Source organism: Acomys minous, assembly GCF_964271855.1.
Source record: "Acomys minous genome assembly, chromosome: 3".
In the NCBI taxonomy this organism is placed as follows: domain Eukaryota; kingdom Metazoa; phylum Chordata; class Mammalia; order Rodentia; family Muridae; genus Acomys; species Acomys minous.
In genome coordinates, this window is record NC_140485.1 from 108,278,463 (window position 1) to 108,301,942 (window position 23,480).

At 36.7% G+C, this 23,480-nt stretch overlaps 1 protein-coding gene across 15 annotated transcripts in view; it reads right to left on the minus strand.

The window, feature by feature from the left end:
• The window catches only part of TRDN (triadin), a 355,846-nt gene that overhangs the window by 318,737 nt on the left and 13,629 nt on the right, over positions 1-23,480 (minus strand). For all 15 annotated transcript variants that reach the window (XM_084777414.1, XM_084777409.1, XM_084777410.1 and 12 more), the window contains exon 2: positions 738-947. In XM_084777414.1, coding sequence (XP_084633540.1) covers positions 738-947 — 210 coding nt within the window. The remainder of the gene's footprint in view (positions 1-737; positions 948-23,480) is intronic.

Here is a 23,480-nt window from a genome sequence, read left to right on the forward strand (position 1 = left end):
TCCAACAACTCACAGTCAATGGAGAATGTAAGATAAGTATCAGATGTAGAGATAGATATATACAATTTCAAAACAGGAAATAGATTTGAACAAAGAGATGAAAAATGAATCCTGAGATTGAATAGCCCTTAATACAAAGTTATCCTTTCAAACTTGCACTATGCCTGCTGTGGTACAAACACTTAAGGGACATGTGGACACTCAACATGTAGTAACTCATTATGAGTAACTCTAGGAAAATCCTCCTTAGACTCTACTTTCTGAAAGTGAAAATAGGCAGGGTTTGTAGGAGGAAGAGAGTGTGTCTGGAAAAGAAATAAGGCCTTATGCCAATGAACCTTAGAAAGAATTAAAAATAACTGTTTGTCCAAAAATTTTTAACCATATTTGCAGTTTATTTTGTCAAATATAAAACCACAAGTGACTCTTCCTTCCTAGCTGATTAATTCAATTCCTAAGATAAATCTCTACCAGGCTTCTTAATCACCATTTTTTTTTTCATGAAGCTGTAGCGTTTCCCCTTCAATGAAGCTTTAAAGATGAGGATATTGATTGCATTTTCAAATCAGTGATCACAGTAGACCAAGAATGGGAACAGAAGCGACTGAGTGCAGTGATGCTAAGCACATCTCTCTGTGTTTTATTTCTCACACTAGATTGTGGAGGAGAGAAACAATGACACGCCTTGGGAGAACATATTTGCCTTGGATGTAAAATCCAAACTTAATGCTTCTTACCTGAAAAGTTTTTGTAATCCACTAAATCAAACATAACGATAGCAACAGCAGACCATGTGATTATCAGAGCGATGACCAGAAGCCAGGCTGCAGGGGAGCTGAATGTTGTCACAATGTCTTCGGTGACAGTCCTCTTCAGCACCTTTCCAGGGGACTTGGGCACAGATCCATTCTTGTTGTCTATCACAGTTGTGGTTGTAGATGCATTTCCTAGAGAAAATAAAATGTAATTAATAAATTAGCCTCAAATATAAGACACCAAATGACACAGACTATATGAGTCTATACACTGCGATGCTAGTTTCCAGAGGACACTCTTGTACAGCGCAGGACAATAACTCACAGCCCAATGCCATATTACCCTTGTCTCAGCATTTTACGCTGACCCTGAAAACCAGGATCTTAAATGATAATTGATCTTCATCTCCTGTTCCATTTTCCATTCTCAGTGGAAACAATGGTGATTTGGGGAGCGAAGGTGCATCCTATTACTCTGACCTGTTATTTAGACTCTCCTGTAGTTCAGGAAGCAAGCAAAAGCAGCAGCATTTATTGAGAGAATAAAAAGTAGTAATGAAGTAGTTCAGATGAATGAAATATTTCTTGATATCCTGGTTTAATGGCATGATTTGTTCTCATTTGAGATCATTATGTCTTGGTAGGCACACAGAGCTAAAAATTGTGTTCAGAGAGCTCTTAGAACACAAGTTACTCGTCCTTGATTTTAGGAATTTGTAACTCATGGCACAATAAACAAAATATGTAAAATAACAAAGTTATTAACAGATAAGTCAAATGTAGCATTTTTAAACCTCACCATTCAAATATAACTTATGTTAAAATGTTCTGTTTTTTCCTAATTTTCTCAACATAGATGTGTGTGCAAATAAGTCTAATTTTTTGTAACAATTTATGACCATACCTTCGTTTGCCTTTAGCTAAGCAATATATAAGTGGTACAAATATGTCAGTATAAGAAATTCTTTATAGTAGAAAATAAAGTATGGGCTCTTGATGCTTATGTTACAGTTTCAGTTCATAAACTATCCTTTAAGTCCTAGTTGAGGATATGAAAATGCTGTCTACAAAGTAAATGTGCTACTTAATGACATATGAATATTTTTCTTCCATATAGAGACACTTTCTCTTCACAGAAATAAAATATAACTTCTACAATTCTTTGACTACCCAGAGGTAAGAAAAGCCAGTATATACCAATAGGCAGCTCAAATAGAACAGACCTACACGTTTTTATTAATAATATTGACTTTACATCCTGATTGTAGCCCCTTACCTCTTCTCCTCCTAGTCCCAATTTCCCTCCCTCATCCCCCTACCCATGTCCTCTAGTCCTAAGAAAAGGGAAGCCCTCTTCCCCTATTGTCTAACCCCAGCCAATCAAATCTCACCTGGATGGCCTGCACCCACCTCCTCTGTGGTCTGGCAAGGCCGCCTCACCAGGAGGAAGTGATCAAATAGTGGGCACTCCTGCTCCCCATATTATTGGACACACATGGAAATTGTGCTGCCTATTAACTACATTTGGGCAGAAGGTCTAGGTCCTCACCGTGTATGGTCCTTGGTTGGTGCATGTCTCTGAATGCCCACCTGACCTGGAGGGTGAAGAGCTTCACAAAGAGACCAATAGAACTACTCATTTTTAAAGAAGAAAAGAATGTTAATTGGAGTACCATTGATGAGATGGTTTAAATAAGATTGGTAGATATTGGTAATAATAATGCCAGACTTCCATTTTCTGAAAAGGAAAAGAAAACTAGGGAGATACATGCTTCAAGTTTGTGAACTCAATTTAGTTGAAATGATAGCAAGACAGAATACTACCTTGAAAAACAGATTTCATAAACTGTATTTGAAGTGGTACTCAAAGAAGAAAAAAATTAGAAAGAATTCACATCATATCCTCTCATTGATTTTTGTGCCAAATTCCCATCACTCCTAATGGTCGTTCTGAAATGGATGAATGATTGGAGTGCTTTGAAATGAGATTTAAGATCCAAGTGAGGCCACAAGTGAATCAAGTCTTCAGAATAATGATTTTCAGGAAAGTAAATGAATTATGAGTGTTTAGGAGTAGCCTACCTGAAAGTTGATATGTTGCTAATCTCCAGTATTTTGACCTCTGGAAAGCTTTCTACTGCTCCTAAAGAATTGTTTCTACACTTCAGAGGCACTTGAGGATGTCGAGTAGTACAGCTACAGACAGTGATGCATCACCTGCTTGCTGTCTTACAATTGAACATGCTACTTTAACAAGATTGGACTCAGATTTGTAGAATCTTGATCACGTGTTTAGAAAGCAGAAAGTTTCAAAAGGGACATACTTTTAAATCAGGGTGGGAGAAGAGAAAATACAGTCAGTATTTTATTCAAGTTCACAGTTAAAATTATAATTTCACGTTTTTAAAGGAATTTACACAAGTTCTGAAATTTAATTCACTTTGTCATTCTGATAAGAAAGCTAGGGCAGAATTTTCTAACAGGTGAAAGTTATAAACTGAACATTAATTTACTAATTTCATTATCCCCTTTCATTTTTCCTCTCTCTCTCTCTCTCTCTCTCTCTCTCTCTCTCTCTCTCTCTCTCTCTCATTTTTTCACCTTCACACTGCCACATTTTCTACATAAAAATTAATCAAGGCTCAAGCATTATGGAAATACATGCTGAGTATTCAGCCAGAAAACAACAAATAATTGGAGAGTAATCAGAAGGTTATCATGCCAATCACAAGTCTCTTGCCTTTGTCACAAAGCACACTAAACTGTACCATTCATTTCCCATTCAAATTTGCTGCAGGAGATACACAAAGCCAAGAGGCAGAAAATTGAGAGGCCATAAAATTACCTTCCTTGACAGCTGGTCAAGATAAATGCAAAGAACAGAGTGTGTAATCTCAGATTATTTAATGTTTGAGAAGCACTTTAAATGTGACAAGAGCAAGTTATTGATGTTCTTGGAAGAATGGGAGGGAAGTGTTACTGGGCAGGGTGACATGGGCTTCACTTCTTAAAAGTTGGCACTTTAGAAAAGAGCAGAGATTTCAGGCTACTGCCTGTGTCTACTTTTAAATTCTATTTGTTTTCATTATTTTAATTGCCAAGTGGAATCCTGTCCCAAAGACCAAGGGCTCTGACTGCACATCCACGTGGCTCTGCGTGGTGAAGCAGGATAAGGAACAGCTTGTAAATGGTGCCCAATTATGGCTTCATAATCAAACAGTGCCTGGAAGAAGGAATCAGAAGCCTCCTCGTGGTAAAAGTTACTTAACCTCACTACCCCATATTGATCACTCGAAGAGACTTCCAACTGCATTTGCCTGTTTCTGTTCCTGCGAAGGACCAATATGAGGCTGGCCAAGAATCTCCAGGGAGACACTCCTAGGTTACAGACTGGTATCAGTAAGGCATTGTGTTTTTATTACACACAATATAATAATGTTTTGGCATGGGATGTGGTTTGTGAAATACACTATATTTTTTCAATATTTGGACAAGAGTGGAGAGAGATAGTGGTATATGCCATGAGCATTCTTAAAAATACACTAAAACATGTTCACAATCTCAGATTAGAATGGACTTTGCTCTGTCTGACTATAAATCATATGTAAATAAGAATTTTCAAGAAGGTCTCTTGAAAAGGTCTTTGTGCAAGTACAGTTGAAATGTTATAAATACCTATGTCCTAACAATGTATTATTAGTTGTAGAATGTATATGTATTATACATACAAGATGAATTACTTATGCCTTTCTGTAAATATTTGAAAACTAATAGATGTTAACAGGAAATATAATTTATGAAAACAATCAATCATGATCTTTGTTAAAATAGTCATATATTCTCAGCAACATATGTGATATTTCTAAGCCATAATAAATCATATAATTTTTAGAAGAATGCAATATATATACATGTGTGTGTGTGTGTGTGTGTGTGTGTGTGTGTGTGTGTGTGTGTAATACATACAAATCAATAACTTTTTCAAGGATGAGAATTTCTTCTGTAACAACCTGGAACCTGATTCTCTGGCAATTTCAATTAATATAATTCTTTCATGATTTGGGGAGAGTATAATTACAATGAAACTGCAGAGGCCATTTTGCTTACTTATCTAGTGAGGAAGAAACATATGAATAGTCACAGTTAATTTTAATACAATATAGTTTTATCATCCTCTTTGTCTTCCGCAAACTCCTCCCAGATCCTCCATGGGTCTCTGCCTACCCACCCATCTTCATGTTCTTTCTCTCTCTTTCTTTCTCTTTCTCACTCAAAAACAAAACAAAATAAGCAAACAAACAAAAACAAAAAACAATGTGATTCCAAATTCCTCACCCTTACTACTCACCTATTTCTTCTACTCTTCCAGTGGGTGATTTTTATCTCTAGTATTGAGGCCAAAATGAAGGCCAATTCTCTGTCACCAACCAGAAGTTCAAACCTCTAAACTAGGTTTGGTCTTTCAGATCACAGTCTTGCTCATGACTGTGAGAGGAGGCATAAGGTCCCACACCTCACATTTTTGTGAAACAATTGAAAGGCAGTATTTTTCTGCTAGAAGGTTGTGGGTACAGGCTATAGTGGCTCTCAGGGCCATCATAGAGAGTCAGTTACAAGATGGAAAGAGAGTCAGCCAGTGTGGACCAATGGAGTAAGTTGTTCTTAGATCCAGACATATGGCTGGCCTTTCTAGATGCAGGGTATATACACATGACTTTAATTTTATTTTGAAGTTTCTGCTAACAGCAATCCCAAGTCTTGACTGAAGTACTTGGCATCCATTAGAAATATAAGATTTTTCTTCATCTGTGTGTACCATGGTAATTGATCAGTTAAGACATTCTGAAGCCCAGAACTTTCATATGTTTGAAAGAAAGTATTAAATATAATAAACTCTGAATGAAATAATAAGAACCATAGACTTATATATATGGGATATATATAATATATATATATATGTACATATATATACACACACATGAGGGATATATATACATACATCCCTCACATTTTCTCTCTGTTCTGAGGGCATGGTGGGAGCATCCTGGATGACAGGTGTCTGTCTTCTTAAGGTATCTTCAAATAGCTTATAAGAAACAACACCTCCAATTGGCTACTGCTACAAAAACAGTAATTATACTTCAAAGTTCCCACTTTAGTCACTTCTTCTAAACCTTCTTACTTCCCAACCATCTGACTCACTCAACCTACTAGCATCAGTTGGAGATTAGAAGTTGAACCAGTGATTAAATGGGGCAGTGATATAGTTCTGTACACAAAATGAATTGTTCACTTTGATTTCCTTTTAAATATGTTAAAAGAACTAAAATATTTAAGCCTGATAAGCTTAGCTATTTGAATAGAACTGTATCTTTCATGTTGAAATAACAGAAACCATAGCTAGTGCCCCTTGTTACATGCCCTGCAGTTCAAAATCAAACTGTCAGTGACTACTATATATAATTATAGAATTAGAACTTAACAGATTGCAGGTCGAAGGTTTTATGTCTGAGCTGATATCAGTATTTCCTTGGGTAATGGCAATGCAGAACTTGTGGAGCTAGACAACCAATGACTGGTCCAACTTGAGGTCCACACCACTGAAAGGGAACCCATGCTTGACACTGCCTGGTTGACAAGGAACCAGGTTAGAACCAAATATGACTGGTAAAAAAAAACAAAAAAAAAAAAAAACAAAAGGAAATGAATTGATTCCTAATGAGCTTCTGTGATACCCATAGATCAGTGCCTAGCCCAGTTGTTATCCAGCAACTGAATGGATGTAGAGCCAACTAGTTGGACCTGTGAGAACCTTACAGAAGAGAGGGGTGTGGAAGGATTGTAGGAGCCAGAGGGGACAGTGACACCACAAGAACACAGCCCACAGAATCAAACTAAGCAGGGTTTATAGGGGCTCATAGGGGCTGAAATGACAAACACTGACTGTGGTGCCTGAGCTAGGTCCTCTGTTTATAGGCTATGAGTATGTAGCTCCGTATCCTTGTGGCATGTCCCACAGTGAAACTTACAGGTGTCTCTGACTCTTTTACTTGTGCTTGGGACCCTCTTCCTCCTGTTGAGTTTTCACTTCCGCCTGGATATGAAGATTTGTGCCTACTCTTATTCTAACTTATTAAACCATGTTCTGTTGATATCCCTGGGAGGCGTGCTTTTTCGTTTTTTGATTGATTGGGGTTTTTTATTGTTGGTTTGTTTTTCAAGACAGGGTTTCTCTGTAGCCTTGGGTGTTCTGGATTCACTCAATAGACCAGGCTGGCCTCGAACTTACAGTGATCCACCTGTCTCTGCTACCCTTAGTATTTGAATTAAAAGGTGTTGTGTGTGTGTGTGTGTGTGTGTGTGTGTGTGTGTGTGTGTGTGTGTGTGTATTGTGTTTCTGGTGGGGGGAGGGAAAAGAGGGAGAAGTAGATCTGGAGGAGACTGGTGGTGGGGGTAGGGACTGGGAGGGAAGGAGGGAGACAAAATTGTAATCAGAATGTAATGTGTGGAAAAAGAATAATTAAAAAAGAAGAAAAAATGGAAGTTAGCCAATATGACCCATGAGATGTCCAACACATGCCAATCAGGATCATTTTAAGCAGTTAATGAGTTGGGTTCCTAAATCCAGAAGCCACAGATAAGAAGATGGGTACAGATATGTGAGAGATGAATCTGAAGAAAGTCTTTCCCACGTTCCGTGGATTCCATTTCAGAGAATCAGTAGCAGATTTTCTTTCTTAGCAACCTCATTTGAATAGTATAAATGCATAATCATTTCCTTTGATGAATTAATTTTCTAGTACTTTCTTTTGACACCTTTTCTTTCTCAACCAAATTTGCACAAATGAGTTGCTTCACAGAGCCCCAGCAGTCATCTTACAAAATTGTCCATTGTTGTTGAATTGCAAACCCATAGAAGAAACAACAACAACAAAAAAGCCTTGAGTAATGACATTTTATTTCATTTAGAAATAAATACCAAGCTGAAAACTGCAAAGCTATTAGCTTTTTGTATATTTTTTAAAGCTTTCATATGTTTTTTTTTTTACTTCTTTTTTCCCAAAGCCATTTTCCTAGGAGCACACTCTTCCTTAAGAATTAAGCATCCCCTGCTGCTTTAGCCTGTGGAGTCTCTTAAAATTGAGATGCCACAACAGGCATTCTTTACATCCAGTGTGAGGATGCTACCCCGCAAAGCATGCTGAAACCTTCATATTCTTTTCCTATTAATGAATTCCTCACCAATAGGGCTCTCTAAAGTGTCCATTACAAACTATGGTTGCAGGAAATGGTGGAGTGGTAAGTTCTACCCATTGTCATAATTAGTTTTCAGAATCCTAAGGAAATGCAGCTAGGATTTGAAAGCCTACTCTCTTTGTGGGTGACATAAAGAGCAAATTTTCACTGTATAGTCAAGTATAAACAAATGCGGAGCCATGCTTTCTATTTATAAAAACATTTCCGTAAGTTTGTCAAAAAAGCATGACATTTAAGGTTGCATTTTTTCATGTTACATGTATGTGGAAAAAAAGGATAGAGTATATAACATCTAAGCAATGAATGACGTGACAAGTTTGATTCTCTAAGGGGCTCTTGAAAAACAATTGCAGCAAAACTTTTTCATGCATATTTAGTTATCTATAATGTAAAATTTACTATTAGCAGCACAAATGACACTTTCTACAGTTCGTCTACAACTAATGCTATTTTCCTTTTGGAATTGAAACTAGAACCATAAGATTTTAATCCATTAAAGAAATACAATTTAAAATTTTTAAAAGGAATATAATTATTGAATACCATTGTAATAGCATATTTTTCACTTGTTTAGTTAAACTGGAACCCAAATCATCATCAAAGTATTCAGAAAGTATAAAGTAAGTCTCAAAATCTAGCCCAAATCTAGATCTTTCACCCAGATCCATAGAAGAAAATGTTCTATGAATTGAAGGGATGTCCTGTGATTATGTGTGCTTGTGTGTGTGTTAAATCTTTTTATAAAATACAGAGAAAATAAAAGAGTTTCCTGTGCCTTTCAGGGGACTTCTAAATATGCTTGAAGCTCCTTTATGCATTTCTGAAAGAACAGGAAAGTGTTCACGCCCATATTTCAATAAAGCAAACAATTAGGTAGCAATAGATACTACTTTATATGAGTGTCTTCCAAGGAGCTCTCACAGCTGGAAGCAGGCTGCTACAGCTGCACACATCTGGGCATGGGGTAGTTTACTCAACTGTGATGTGGCCGGAAACTGAAACACTGCTTAAACAACCTTCTAAAAGGCTCCTGGCTGTTTGAGCTTTGAACGTGTTGCATATTAGTCTCCAACATTGCTATATTCTGTTTTTCCAAATAGACCTAAGATTGCTCATAAATTCTATGTGAGGAAAATATGTAGTTCCATATCAATTAAAATAGACTTTTCATACATCAACTATAGCTGTTCACAGAGAATAATTTTTAATTAAGCAGTAATAGATGTCCAATAAGAAGTGATTAATTTTTTTCAGGCTGGCCCATACATTGTTTGTGGAATTTCAGCTTTGTCTAGAGAGATTAGCAATTATTTAACTGAGTAATCTAGGAAACTATATATTTGCACCTCAGTGGAGTTAAACTAATTGAAAACATAGGCACATGTCATTTTAAACATTAGAAATATTTTCTGTCAGGTAGAACAAATTCTCTTATTGCTACAGACTAGAAGACATATATGTTCCACAGAGTCAGTCCATGGTCAGCTCATGGCATCAGTACAGATTACATGGGATACTGACACCTTGCATCATTTCAAATAGCTTTGAGCAAATAGGTTTTTGCTGAACGAAAAAAAAAAATAGGCAAATTCATACTTCAGCCATTTAAATTACTCAGAGCAGTTATTTCTATGAGGTATGCCTTTTTATAAGCTTTATTTGATTAGGCTTATTCAAGCATAACAACTGCATTAGTATCACCAAGCCATAGCTGACTCCATAAAAATAAGCTTTAGAAATGTGGTTGCTTTAAGGCATGTGATTGAAGAAAGTATCAAGCAGTTGTCCCCTAGACAATAAAGGTCTAGGAGTATGCTCTTCAAGATGTTTGGCAGCCAGAGACTGCTACTAGTTTGGATAGATGATAGATGGATAGATAGACAAACAGACAGACAGAGGGACGGACAGACAGATAGATACATAGATAGATAGATAGATACATAGATACATAGATAATAGATAGGTAGATACATAGATATAGCTATTAGACATCTAACAAAATATAAACACATTAAATATTTAAATTTAGTTGTGGCAGAGCCTCTTGAATGATAGAACCCATTTTTCTCCAAATATCACTGCTGACTAAATATGCCATCTTTAAAATAATCTACAGATCATAAAAGGAGCCAAATCATGAAAAATGTTTTCCTCGGGTATTTTCCATGAAGAAATCATGATGGTTCATATATTGTACTCTAAACTGATCAAAATTATATACTGCTTTAGGTTCATATACCATTGCTGCTCCAGGGAAATAAAAAAATCACACCAGCCAGATATCTAGTAATGTATTTTGTGCCCAGGTATTTACTCATCATTTCAGAGGACAGAGTGACTCCATAAGAGCATGTGGTATGCACATAGGAAAAAAAGCACGCTGTCAATGCAGTCCATCAATTCTTAATCATGGATCATGGCTGATCAGTCCTTTGGCAGAAGTTAAACACTGTATCAATTTGCTAAGACTGCCAAAACAGAACAGCACAGACAGAAAGAATTCACACAACAGGACCTCACCATTTATACACAGAAGCCAACACTACTGATAGAATTCCCCTCTACAGTCTTGTGGTAAGAATTCCTTTTCAGGACACTTACCATGTTGCATTTGGTCATACTGACTTCATTTTAACATGATTGCCTCTACAAAGACCCTATCTTGAAATTAGTTCCCACTCCAGCAGCCATTATAAACTACAATGAAGCCTTGACTATGATCCCCTAGAACCATGTGGTGAAAGGAGAAAACCAACTACAAGCTGTACTCTGACTTTTACACACACACACACACACACACACACACACACACACACGCACGCACGCACATGCACACGCACACGCACATGCGCATATAAGAATGTGCCATGGCTCAGTAGGAAAGATCAGAGTTGGAATAGTAAGTCAGGAGCTGGGGTTGGTATTATTAGGAGACCCCAAGGATGCAGCAGCATCTGGAATCATGTTAGCTTTTGTAAATCAGGGGACATAGCCACACAGTGACCACAAGAAGCTGAAAGTACGAACAAATAATAATCTTCAAAGAATGCCCAGTGCATTCTGCACAAGAAATTCATTCTATGCTAAGGTATTAAGTGCAACAAAAATGCTGTCGTGTAAACAATAGATTACAAAACTAACCCTTGACTTTTGAGGCTCTGTATTCTAGCAAGACGAAATCAAACAATATATAAAAACCAAAGAACCATATAAAGAACCGTGGACACGATGTGTTTGGCACTCCTTCACTCATCACTTATTTCTCTCAACCATACGCTCAAGCAACTCAAAATCTCTGAACCCTAAAATCTTCTGTTCCTCTAAGGGCAGTCTGAGGCGTGAGAAGAGAAGCAGTTCACTGATTATTTATATCTTCTCTTCTTGAGGTTTAGAACGCAATTTTATTTAATAACAACCATAACCACACTAGTGCACATTATCTTTGGCCAGTGTCTATGCTTGCAGGCTAAGGTGGTAGAGCTAAACACCAGACACTTAGGCCGTGTGATTCTGCAAGCTCTAAATATCGACCATTTGGCACTTTGCTGGAACAGTTTGCCAATCCCTGCACTTGAGTCTAGAAGAGTAACTGACACGGTAGTAATAACTAAAAATTATATAAATGACTTTCCAATTGGGAAAGAGTAATTTAAGCTAGCATTTTGTGGCTATTAATCAGGCACAGGGCAGGCATATGGCATAGTGAAATAAAAGTGTTCAGACGGGAGATAGCTAAATTTAAGTCATATCTTTGCTCCTTTGTAACAGCTGCACCTCGATGCTCATCTATAAAACCAAGGTAATAAAACTACCCCATAAGGTGACCATAAGGAATCAACTATTCAGGGGTATGTCACGTGCAATACATTTTTGCCCTTTTTTCTATCTGTTACAAACCTAATCCACTTCGATTTATTAATTGATAGCAGTAATAAAAAAATCACCCATATAAACATGGTCTGTTCAAAATGTCTCTCCAAGGCGAGAATTACTTTTGCTCCATCCATTCATCAGTTTGCTCTGTACATGGAATTCAGATAGGCTGAGATTAAGCCACTCTTTCATTCCAGAGATAATTGGGGTTATATAACTGAGAACATAAGCCCTGGAGGCCTAAACGTTCATTTCTTGAAACGCATTCACAACTACCATTAAAATAAAGCTAGTATATAAACTATTTAGAAATGAATTTATCTAAATACGTTTGGAATGTCTAGTGGAAAAATATATTTTCATTCATATAAAATGCATATAGCTTTTATTGCATTCACAACCAACTACAAAAGGCCCAATGCTGCCACTTTGTTAATTCCTCTCACAATTTGGTCCTATTCCTCATTATAAACAGGCATTAGCTCCCAAAGAGTTTTTTTTAAAGGTGCTTACTCAGCGTACAACATATTTCCCCATTTTAATTAAAGAATGTTATAAAGATTGGTTATGGTCTCAGTATGCCTATCAAATCTTTTTAATACTAGGCAGCTGAATTGCTGTACAAATAAAATTGTAGCTCTCCTTGTGCCTTTACACGTTTTTGAATATTGTCTACATAAAGAATAATAGACAGAAGCAAGCCCTTGGTAATTTAAGTCTCTGCTCTTTCAGGAAACCGTGGAGATAGCCTCTGGGAGGAATTCAGTGTCTGCTCCACATGCTTCCAGGAAATGGTTCCTCCCTGATCTCAGCTGTACCATATTTTGTGGTAATTGCCTACGGAAGTGGGAGCTATCTTCTGGGAATTGTACCGAGGTTGTCTAAATGACTCTAAGCTGTCTGCCTGTACTCATGCACACATGTGCACGCACACACACACACACACACACACACACACACACACACACACACACACACACACTCACACACACAGCAGCCCAGTGACACTAAGCAAATATTATTGATGTGCTAAAGTTATGTGTTGCACCCCATAGTGAGTGTTGGGTGGTGTTTTTGTGTAATAGATACTACCAAAATCTGTAGTTTAGTAACAATGAACCCTTCAACGGCCTTCGTGTCAGTACCATGTTGCCATTCCAAGAGCACTGTTGGTGTGTGACCCCATAGGGCCGGATGAACATAGAAACTGAAGGTATTAACCTGTAAAGAAAGACAGTCTCTGAAAATAGAATCTACAATTAAAAAAGGAGCAAGGAGTCCGAGATGGGAGAATGCTGAGGAAGCACAACATTCAACATTGAAACTTCACAGGTCAGCACACATAGCGTTAGGAGATGATACAGGACAGACATGACATCCAGTTTTTGTATCCTACATTTAAGCTCTAGAAAGTTAGATTCTTAGTTCAGCACAAATGTGGTTATAGAAAGGATTGTATTTATGGTTCTTTCTAAAACTTTGAAAAGACTTTAATACTCCATTATTCATATTCTATTTAAGTCAAATAACTGGTCAATTGGAAAATTTCAAATACAGAATTTTTTAATTAAAAAAAAATGTGCTGCATTCAGCTAACCCCTGCTACTCTCACACTTTCTGTGAGACAAACCTGACAGTTTGTTTACATTAATGGACAAGCCTGTGCAAGAAAAAAGCTTTGAGATGTAACATAATCCAATTTAAATATTATAGACATGAAATTTTACGTAATAGCTTTAATTAAAATTAGATCTTAAGTGTTTTATATGTTCCTAGCTGCACATAAGACTAACAATTTTTTTTTTAATTTTTAGGTAGTAGAATATCTACCACTGCAGATTCAGGCATTACGGGCCTCGGTTAAACAATATTTTGCAAATGATATAATGGGGCCCTGAAAGGGTGAAAGGGACTCTAAGGTGAAGAATAGTCTCAAATATCAGCTGAATATCAGCCAAGTGTGAGGCCATGGCCAGATCCTTCCCTGCTTTCCCCAGGATCACACACAGGTTACAGTTTAGCCTGTTTTTAAGACGTATTTAAAAGCCAAGAGTTTTGAGTTGAGCTTTCCCTTTAATTTCTCCAGCTCAGCTGACACCATGAGTTATCGTTTATCAAAGCACTGCCAAATAAAAGAGAATTAATGTGCCACTGGTGACAATGCAAGTCTGAGTTGAATGAAAATCACAGGCTTTCAATGAACTTCTCTTTCCCTGAGGCTTTGGTGACTCAGTCTTTGGAAGGTTCACCTTTCTAAGTGAGTCTCATTTCCATATGACTATGCATTGACAGCTATGGCACAGAACAAGAGCTCAAAATGACATCAGAGATGAAATGACCTCATGGTTGTGTTACTCACTCTTAACAATGATGTCATGCTATTGCTTTAGCCATAGAACACTGCCTACATTTAAAGGAATTACTCAGTTTGGTTATATACAATGATAGAACAACTCTAAATTAAAATTTGATTTTAGATGGGCTATTTCATTTGAGATCACTTCTTATTTAAATTTCGGATAGTTAAGACTCTGGTATTTATTAGTTCGAGTATAATATATAGTAGATGGATAGGTCAAGAGGCTATTGAAATCCAATTACAACCATATTACTATTCTCTTGGACTCAGTCTGTATCATAGCCTTCTAATGTAATTGCCACAAAAGAAGTTAGGAAGACATTATGAGAAAGAAGGCTCTTATGTTTCTGCCCAAGGTTGTTTTTATGAATTGTAAACAAAATTAGAGGGAAGACCACAGGCACAGAGTTGGAAGAAATGGACAACCTGATTTATTACTTCAGAGAACATTAGGGAAAATGCAAACTCTTGATCGGATCGTGTCCTTCCAGAATAACTCATTGTGTGTCTTATATTTTATGAAAGTGTAGGACCATAAATGATGGGATGGATTATATTTCTTTCTTGCCAAAGTTTCCCCTGCTGGGTGTCTGATTTCTCTCTGTATTAAAGGACGTTATAACTTTCCAGACATTTTACAATGGCCTTTGGTTATTTTTACCACAAAGACTGATATATTTTGAATACAATTCATTCATTTGTTCATTTTTTATTTATTGTATTCTTTTTAATGCATTTATTCATTTGTGCATAAATGATCAAATCCATATTTAGCATCAGCCATGTTTCAGCATTTTCCTGTGTCATAAGAATAAAAAGCTGATTCAGAATTTTCAATACACCAAGATATGAAGATGTTTTCTTCAAGGCTGCCAAATACAAGTAGGCAAAACACTATGAGTGTAACATTTATATAATTCCTGAGTGTTTTGTTGTTCTTGCTGTAGGTAGTTTATTGTATATGTGTGTGATAATATAAATGTTTATGTAAAAAAATAAAAGTAAAAATGAAAGAACAAAAGAATACAAAGATGGACCTGTGCCCTGATCGCCTTCATTTTTAAAATAGATTTGAGAATTCTTAAGTACTCTTGAGCAACAGTGTTCATCTTTTAACAGATATTAAACTTTTTGCTCAAATTGTAACTAGAAACTTTCTTGAATGTTGGTCTTGAAATGTTTTTATAAAAGTTAGATTATCTTGAAATCATTATCTGAAAAAAAAAACACAGTCTAATCAACTTCTTTTTCAACAGTTTTAAGCCTCCTATTTTATTTTTGATGGTTACTGTCCTTGAGAAAATCTTTCAATTTTCAGTTCTTATGGCAGGGAGAGAAGAATGGTTTTATTATCTCCATTAAAGAAAAAAGCTAGACAAGGTGCCCTATTAGAAATTAGACATTTTAAATATATGGTCCTTCAGTGAGAAAAACTAAATGCTACCTACTTTCTTTTCTTTCTTTCTTTGTATTGCTTCTCTGTGTAGCCCTGGCTGTCCTAACTAGCTGTTAGACCAGGCTGGAATTGAACCTGAGTTCAATTCCTGATCCACCTGCCTTATATTTTATTATGCTGTTTTGTTGTATTATCTTAGAAACATGTGTTTTTTTTCCCCCAATGAAAGGTAGAAAGGGAGTAGATCTGGATAGGAGAGGAGGTGGGAAGGAACTGGGAGTAGTGGAAAGAGGAGAAACTATAATTGGGATATATTGTGTGAGAAAAGACTATTTTCAATAAAATCAGAAAACAGTCACAAAAAGGGATATTAAGAAAAGAAAAAGAGAATTTGGTAAACATAGTGATACTACCATAAAAATAAAAATAAAATAAAATAGGTACTTAGTGAAATTTTCAAAAGCAAAATGAAATAAAGTTTTAGGGTAGAAAAAAATTACAAAGTGTTTTTTTCTGAGCTGAAGTGGGGGGGAATGACTGGGTGAATAACGTGCTTTGTTTCAAACCAGATGATCTGAGTTATGATCCCCCACATTCCATGCAGAAGCCAGACACAATAGTGCAAACTTCTGTAATCCCATGGTGTCCTAACAGGAAAGGTGGAGTGGGAACTAGAGACCCCAAGAAGCTTGTGGTCAGGATAATATGGCAAAAAAGTGGCGAATAACTTTCTCTAAACAAAGTAGGAGGTAAGGATAAGTACCTAAGATTATCCTCAGGCCTCCACACACTTGCAGTGGTATATTCATGCCTATACACACACACACACACACACACACACACACACACACACACATGAATAAATGCTCACACACATACACACACAAATACACATACATACACGCACATATGTACACACATACATATTCAACCACACACAAGCATGAATGTGCATATACACACATTCATATAAATACACACATGTACATATGCACACATACATGTGTATACGCACATACACCAATATACAAATAATACATACATACACATGCACACACATTTACACATGCACATATGTGCTCACACATGTGTGCACTCTCACATGCAAACACAATGATACAAACACATTCAAGTACACATGCATGCACATATTTGTGTACATACATTATTTAAAGGCTTAAATGTAATGTTTATTAATTCTAACATAACTAGCATTAGTTATAATTTTATTGAATTCTGAGAAACATTTTACTTTAATGTTTTAATCCATCCATGTATTTACATCAGTTGAGTATAACTTCCAGCATGTCTCTGACCAAGGGCCAATTCTTACTGAATACAGTGAGGCTTTTCCATCATTATCTTTGTTTTCCTACTTAGTTTGCTTATAGCATCATTTAGTACTTTATAGGCTTATGTTTATATAAGGAAATGTTTATCTTTTAAGATATTCTATATTTTTAGCTCTAGGAAATTTCCTTGCACTGGACAGTATATACCATATATGTCTACTTTTTCAGTCAGCGTTTTTATAAGTTTAGTTTAATGGATTTACAAATAAAACATCACATAGCTGAATTAAGGTAAACACACAAACTGCCCAGTCTCCAGCTCTGTGCATCACAGTCAACTTCTATACATTAAGAATGGCATATTTGAAGCCATGGGTCATTGCTTAAAGAATGATTAAAGATTAGTGTTCTGGATCTTTACAAAGAAAATTGTGTCCAACTACTTTCAAATTCAAAAATTATGGAGGAAATTTTATTGAAGGAGAGGGTCAGGTGAAGACATCTTGAACACAAATAGTTTTCTAAGCAAGGTGTTAAAGTACAGTTAGATTGGAAATATTTAGCCAGAAGAAAGATACTCGTTTTTTAAAAATATTTCTTACAGTTTAAGTATGTTCCTGTTTAGGGACAGAAAAAAACTTACAAGAGTGTTTGATTGATCCACAGTTTTATAATACTCAATAACTTTTGTATTTTAACATGAAATTGTTTGAAACGACCTTGAATCTGTTCCAATTCTACTTTGCTATCATTTCACTTACATTATCATGTAATTTCCTTTTTTTAAAACCATAGATATAAAATATTTAAATATAACATGAAGGTAAAATAAGATGTATTGAACCCCATGAAAAATGGAACATTTTGTGATTAATGCTATAAAATAAGGGCAAAATGTGGTTCTATCATTTTTCATGTACCAAGGTGCAGGCCATATAGTAAACCAACATCTATCTTTGAAAATACGCTTGTGATTCTGATGTTATATCAGATTTTCTGTAAACAAACCCACATGTAAGTTTACACTAAAAGCAGATCTTATTTCAATGCAAATTACCTTAAAGATCCAGTAATTACTTGGTGAATAAATATATTTAAGGATATGTTCGAAAGTATTTATGGTTGCCGATTATCAGGAATGCAAATTTTATCATCAATCTTGCAAAATGAGACACAAGCTTAATCATTTTCCGTGTTACTCAGGCATCAACATTATCAAGGAATCAATACTCTGCTAAACATTCCTTTTTGCTTGCAACTTTTAAGGTCGACTCTATCTCTGGAAACCTGCTTTCCATACGCCATGGAAACAGGTAGGCGATCTTCAGGCCCCTCTCATCCTCCAGTTCCCGTTCCCCCACCTTATGCTCTCCTTTGAAATCAGGCAGTCTGTTCTGGCCTCTCCTTCCTCTCTGCTAGGACTTCCAGGAATGAAGCAGATTCTCTCCCGTGGCCTTCCTTCCTCACCCCATCCCTTTCTCTCTGTCTCCTGCATATCAGGCACTGTCTCCCTGGAATCCCGCAGCCATGGAATCAGGTAGGTTATACTCATTCTAGTTCCCCAGGCTCATCCCCACCCCTGTAGCAGACAACCTGCAGGAGACCTGTCTTCCTGTCTTCCTCCCGTCTCCGTTTCCCTGGGGAATCCACAGATCCTCATGGCAGAACCAGCTTTCCTCTCCACTTGTAGACCCTCTCATTGCTGCCAACTTATCTAGTCCATCCCCATTGCTTACCGGAAGAGCCCAATACCTAGAAACAAGTTCTACCAGGACCTGAGCTGGCCCCTGGTGGAACTTAGAAACACTCCCTACCAGAAAAGCCAGAGCCAACAGGGCCAACACACACCAAAAGACGAAGAAGGGGCAACAGAGACCAAGGAACAGAACACCCACCCAACAAATCCAAGACCACATATCAACATGTAGAATTCCCCAAGTCCTGATGCCCAGAGGCCAACATAGTAGGACGTACAAGAGCCCAGCAGGTCCGCTATAGGAACAACACAGCACAGTACAAGGACATCCTGATAGCTGTTACGAATGTTTCAAAAACCTAAAAGAAGACATAAGTAAATCCATTAATGAAATCCATGAACACATACACACAAACAGAGAGTGAACAAAACATGAAATGAAAACAGTTCAAGATAGGAAAGTAAGCACAGAATCATACAGAAAATACAAACTGAGATAAAAAGGGGAAATAAAAAGTACAGGACATCAAACAAAAACCGCAGAGGTGAGCCTAAACAACAGACTACAAAAAATGGAAGAGAGAATATCAGATGTTGAACAAAATATAGAAGAAATGAGTACCTCAGCCAAAGAAAATGTGAAATCTTAAAAAAAAAAAATATTGAGGCACAGAACAGGCAGAAATCTGGGACATGATGAAAGGACCAAATCTAACAATAATAAGGGTAGAGGAAGGGGAAGAATGCCAATCCATGGTAAAATATTACTACCAGCCTCAGAATTGAAACTACTATTGTATTTTAAATGAGATGTTTTCAAAACTGTGTTTCATGAATACTATTCAAGGAACATTTAGCAGCATCACTTTCTTTTGTGGATGTTGAAATACATCCTTAAAAGATTAGTGAACTGAGCTTGGTGGTAGGCATCTTTATCCCAGCACTTGGGAAGCAGGGGCAGAAATTTCAATGTAAATTTCAGAACAACATAGTGAGATTTTACCAACAAAAGAAAGAAATCTCAAAATTAAAAATAGTATCAAATATTTTCTCTTCCCACATCCTGTATACTGTTTGATGCAGATACTCAATATATGCTAAAATTATATTTTTACTTTTTGTACTATATGCCAAGTATATGTGTGTGTCTCATGTAAACTCATAAACATTTAACTGAGTAGATTTTACATATATATTATGTATATATGACTTCTCATCATGTGCACTTCTGTTTTATTTTTTAGGTTTTTAAATTCTGTATTATGCTTTTAATGTTCACCAGCAAACAACTCAGGATCTGCCACCAACATCTAATGCTTTTTAGGTAAATTTTATAGAATTTTTGCTTTAACTACAATGACTTATTTTCTTACTTTTATTACATCAACAATTGTAACTATTCATGTGTAATGGATTATCATATTTTTGTTCCTCTCTAATTAGTCTTATTACGAAGATGACTAAGCAGGAAGCTTATGCTAAAAGTTGAAAAAAAATCTATCGGAAGCTCATACAAGAATAGTTTGGAAATGCTACAGGAAGGAGTGTCTCAGAGTTTGAATATAAAAGACAGGCATATTTATTTTGGGTTGAACAGCAAGCAGAGGGATCACACTTCCCTCACCTCCCTCACACAGATCACATTTTGCTGACATGACTGTGGGCTCCATGAAATTCATCTCTGACCTGATTTTTTTTTTTTAACTGCAGCAGAGTCGGCTTTCAACTAATAGACCTTTCTCCAAAGGAAAATACACACAGCTTCCCGATATGTGGAAGTTGCAGGTGACAAGGCATGCGCACTTGAGAGAAGGACAAAGTGTCTTGGGATGAGGACTAGGGGCTGTTTAAAGAAGACAAGTCTGTAATCCTGTAGGTGGGGTGAACGGTGTGCATTCCATATTGTGTGTCACTTACTATAGAGTAGGGTTCAGTATGCATTTCAGAAATGCTCACGAAATCAAATGGATGTCAGGCTAACTATTGATTTTTTAGAAGGAATAATAAATGTGTACAGTATAACCTGCCTTTTTTTTTTAAGTTTTCAAATACCTGTCAGTAAAGTCCATACACACACGTGCATGCACACACACACACACACACACACACACGCACATGCAAACATACACACACACACACACACAGGCACACACACACACGCACACACACACTGAAGCAACTTATTCACTGATTATTGCCAAGCACTGTATGATACTCAATAGTTTTATACCTTGAAAGAAATGTGAAGATACATCTTTGCAGAACCACCCTAATTAATCAAGACTTTATTATCAGATACCCAGTGATGAGCCCTGTAATCTCAAAAATGGGATTCCTTTTAAGTATCCGCTTTCTCAGCATGCATGTATAGAAGGAGAGAGAATAGCAGTCATGGTGGTTGACAGGCCAAGGGGAAGGGGATGGGAAGGTGACTGGCAGACGCTGCTGAATCCGCCATGAATATGAGGAAATGTTTGGTTCCTTCTCTCATTTTAAGCTGTACCTTACAGCATCACTGGGATAATTAATAATAATATAATATCACATACTTCAAATTTTCTAAGAGCAAACTGAGTTATTTATATCAAATACTTTTAACTATTTGATGTGTGGGCATGCTTATGAACTTGATTTAATCATATAATTACGTATCTAGTGTATATAATCATATTATTATATAATTAGGTTGATTAAATTGAAAACTCATAACATTCCATTTTACATTATATAATTATAAATTGTTGCCATGAAAATTAAAACATATATTCATAAAAATATTTTATAGAAAGAAAACTGGCAATTCATCTCACTGTGCACCTTCAGAAATGCTGTACCAGCTACAGGTTTACAGAACAAAGCACAAGTAAGATCTTAGTGTCTGACTGCTACTCCCAGTTCTGGAGGCCCCAGAGAGACCTTTCTGTAGTCTCTTAGCTCCCTTTACTCCTAATCTCCTCAGCTAGCTTCAAAGCCTGTGCTGGCTGGCTGAGTCATGGAATTACATCTCCTCCTGACAGGGAAGATTATCCACTCCAGAAGGCTCATGCTGTACGCTGGGCTCACCCCCATCATACGGGATGATCCTCCATCAAGCCTTTCACCTAACCATGCTTGCACAATGCCTTTTGCCACCTGGAGCCAGAGGTTCCAACATTCTGGCTATCTGGGTGAAAACAGAACAGGAAGCAACTATTCAATACACCATGACCAGCAGTCTTACCAGTCTCCATCAATGGACAAGTCAAATGCAGCTCTCCGTAAATCCATATTTAAAAGGGCCCAGGGAATCAGTGTGTTGTCTAAACTCCATAACCCATACACACGATATATTTTAGACATCTTAAACAACAACAACAACAACAAATAATAATCTTTTCACATTTACAGAATCTGTTTCAGAAAAGTTAATGATCCTAGCAATTAGATCTCCCCTTAGCTTCTTCTCTTTTTGGTTCTCTTACTCAGTTGTGTAACTCTAGTATTGAGAACATGCAGTTATAGTAGTTGCCGTTCCTGAACAGTTTCCGTGTACATAAAGGTACGAATGTGGAGACCGAGGAATGATGAAGTTAAGGAATAACATCAATTGTACAGTTTCCTAGCATCACAATGAACCCACTTCAAACAGTTTTATAAAGAACAAGTTATCCTTAGTGTTGGGTGACAGAGAATTACAGAATTTTCCTAGTATTTTCCTAGTAATGTACACAATAGTGAGAGACCAGAGGTTACTTAACTTATATAACGCCCTGGTTGTCTGTTGTCTCATAGCACTCGCAGAAACTAAGGGGCCTAAAACACTAAGAAGTGTAACAGTTTATTGGGCTGAGAACTCTGAACTTTGTTAGATAGATAACTATATGTTTCTTGTCTTTTAAAGAGTCGCCCAGCATAAGTTAGCTGGGAACTAGACGATGACTTTTCTATAAGACTCATTCACAGGACTAGAAAGTTGGTGCTGACTGTTGGCTGGCTGCTCAGCAGGGTGTGTGATCCAAAGTGCTGGTGTTTTTATAAAGACATCTCTAAGAACTGCTTGAACATACAAGGCATTGTTTCAGAAGCAAATGCCCTAAGGGTGCAACACATGGGCATGCCTACTTTTCTTTTTTAAGGTGTAGAATTGCAAGTAATGTCACTGTAATTTACTTTTGGAAGTTGTCACACAGATCTGCCCAAGTTCAGGAAGAGGGAAAGTACATCTCTCAATAAAGAAGAAAAAAAAATATGAGAGATGAGAGGGTGATATTAAAAAAAACATTGGTTGTAGTCATTTTTGAAAATTATAATGGCACCTACAGATGTGTAACTACAATCGTATAGACATTTACACTAGATCAAGAGAAATATTAATAGAGTGGAAATAATGAATGAAAAAATAAAATCTAAACATTAAATACTCAAAAACAGAACTCTGGGACACAAAAGCAGCAGCTGATTTGGGGAAATGTAATGAGATTCTGTATACTTATGTTGAATTCTTGGTCTTCACATAACTTTCCCTCTTCCAGAAAAATAGTTATAACATTCTTTATTAATCTTACCTCATACTGGTTGTCTTCAGAGCCCCACTTCTCATGAAGAGAATCATTGTTGTAGGCAGTAATTAAATCTATTGTGAAAATGTTCATTAGTGTTGTAGGTGAACTTTAACCCTTTATACTACACACAAGATATGAATAAATTAATAAAATATAGTTTAAAAAGATTTGAACATTTACAGAAAGTAGTATTACCTTCTCTTACCAGTAGGAGTCTCTTCCAGAACCACACCCTATCCAGCCTCCATTTTTATAACAAAATCGATAATGCACAGGGCCCTTATATGACAGGACATAGTGTGTACGTTCAG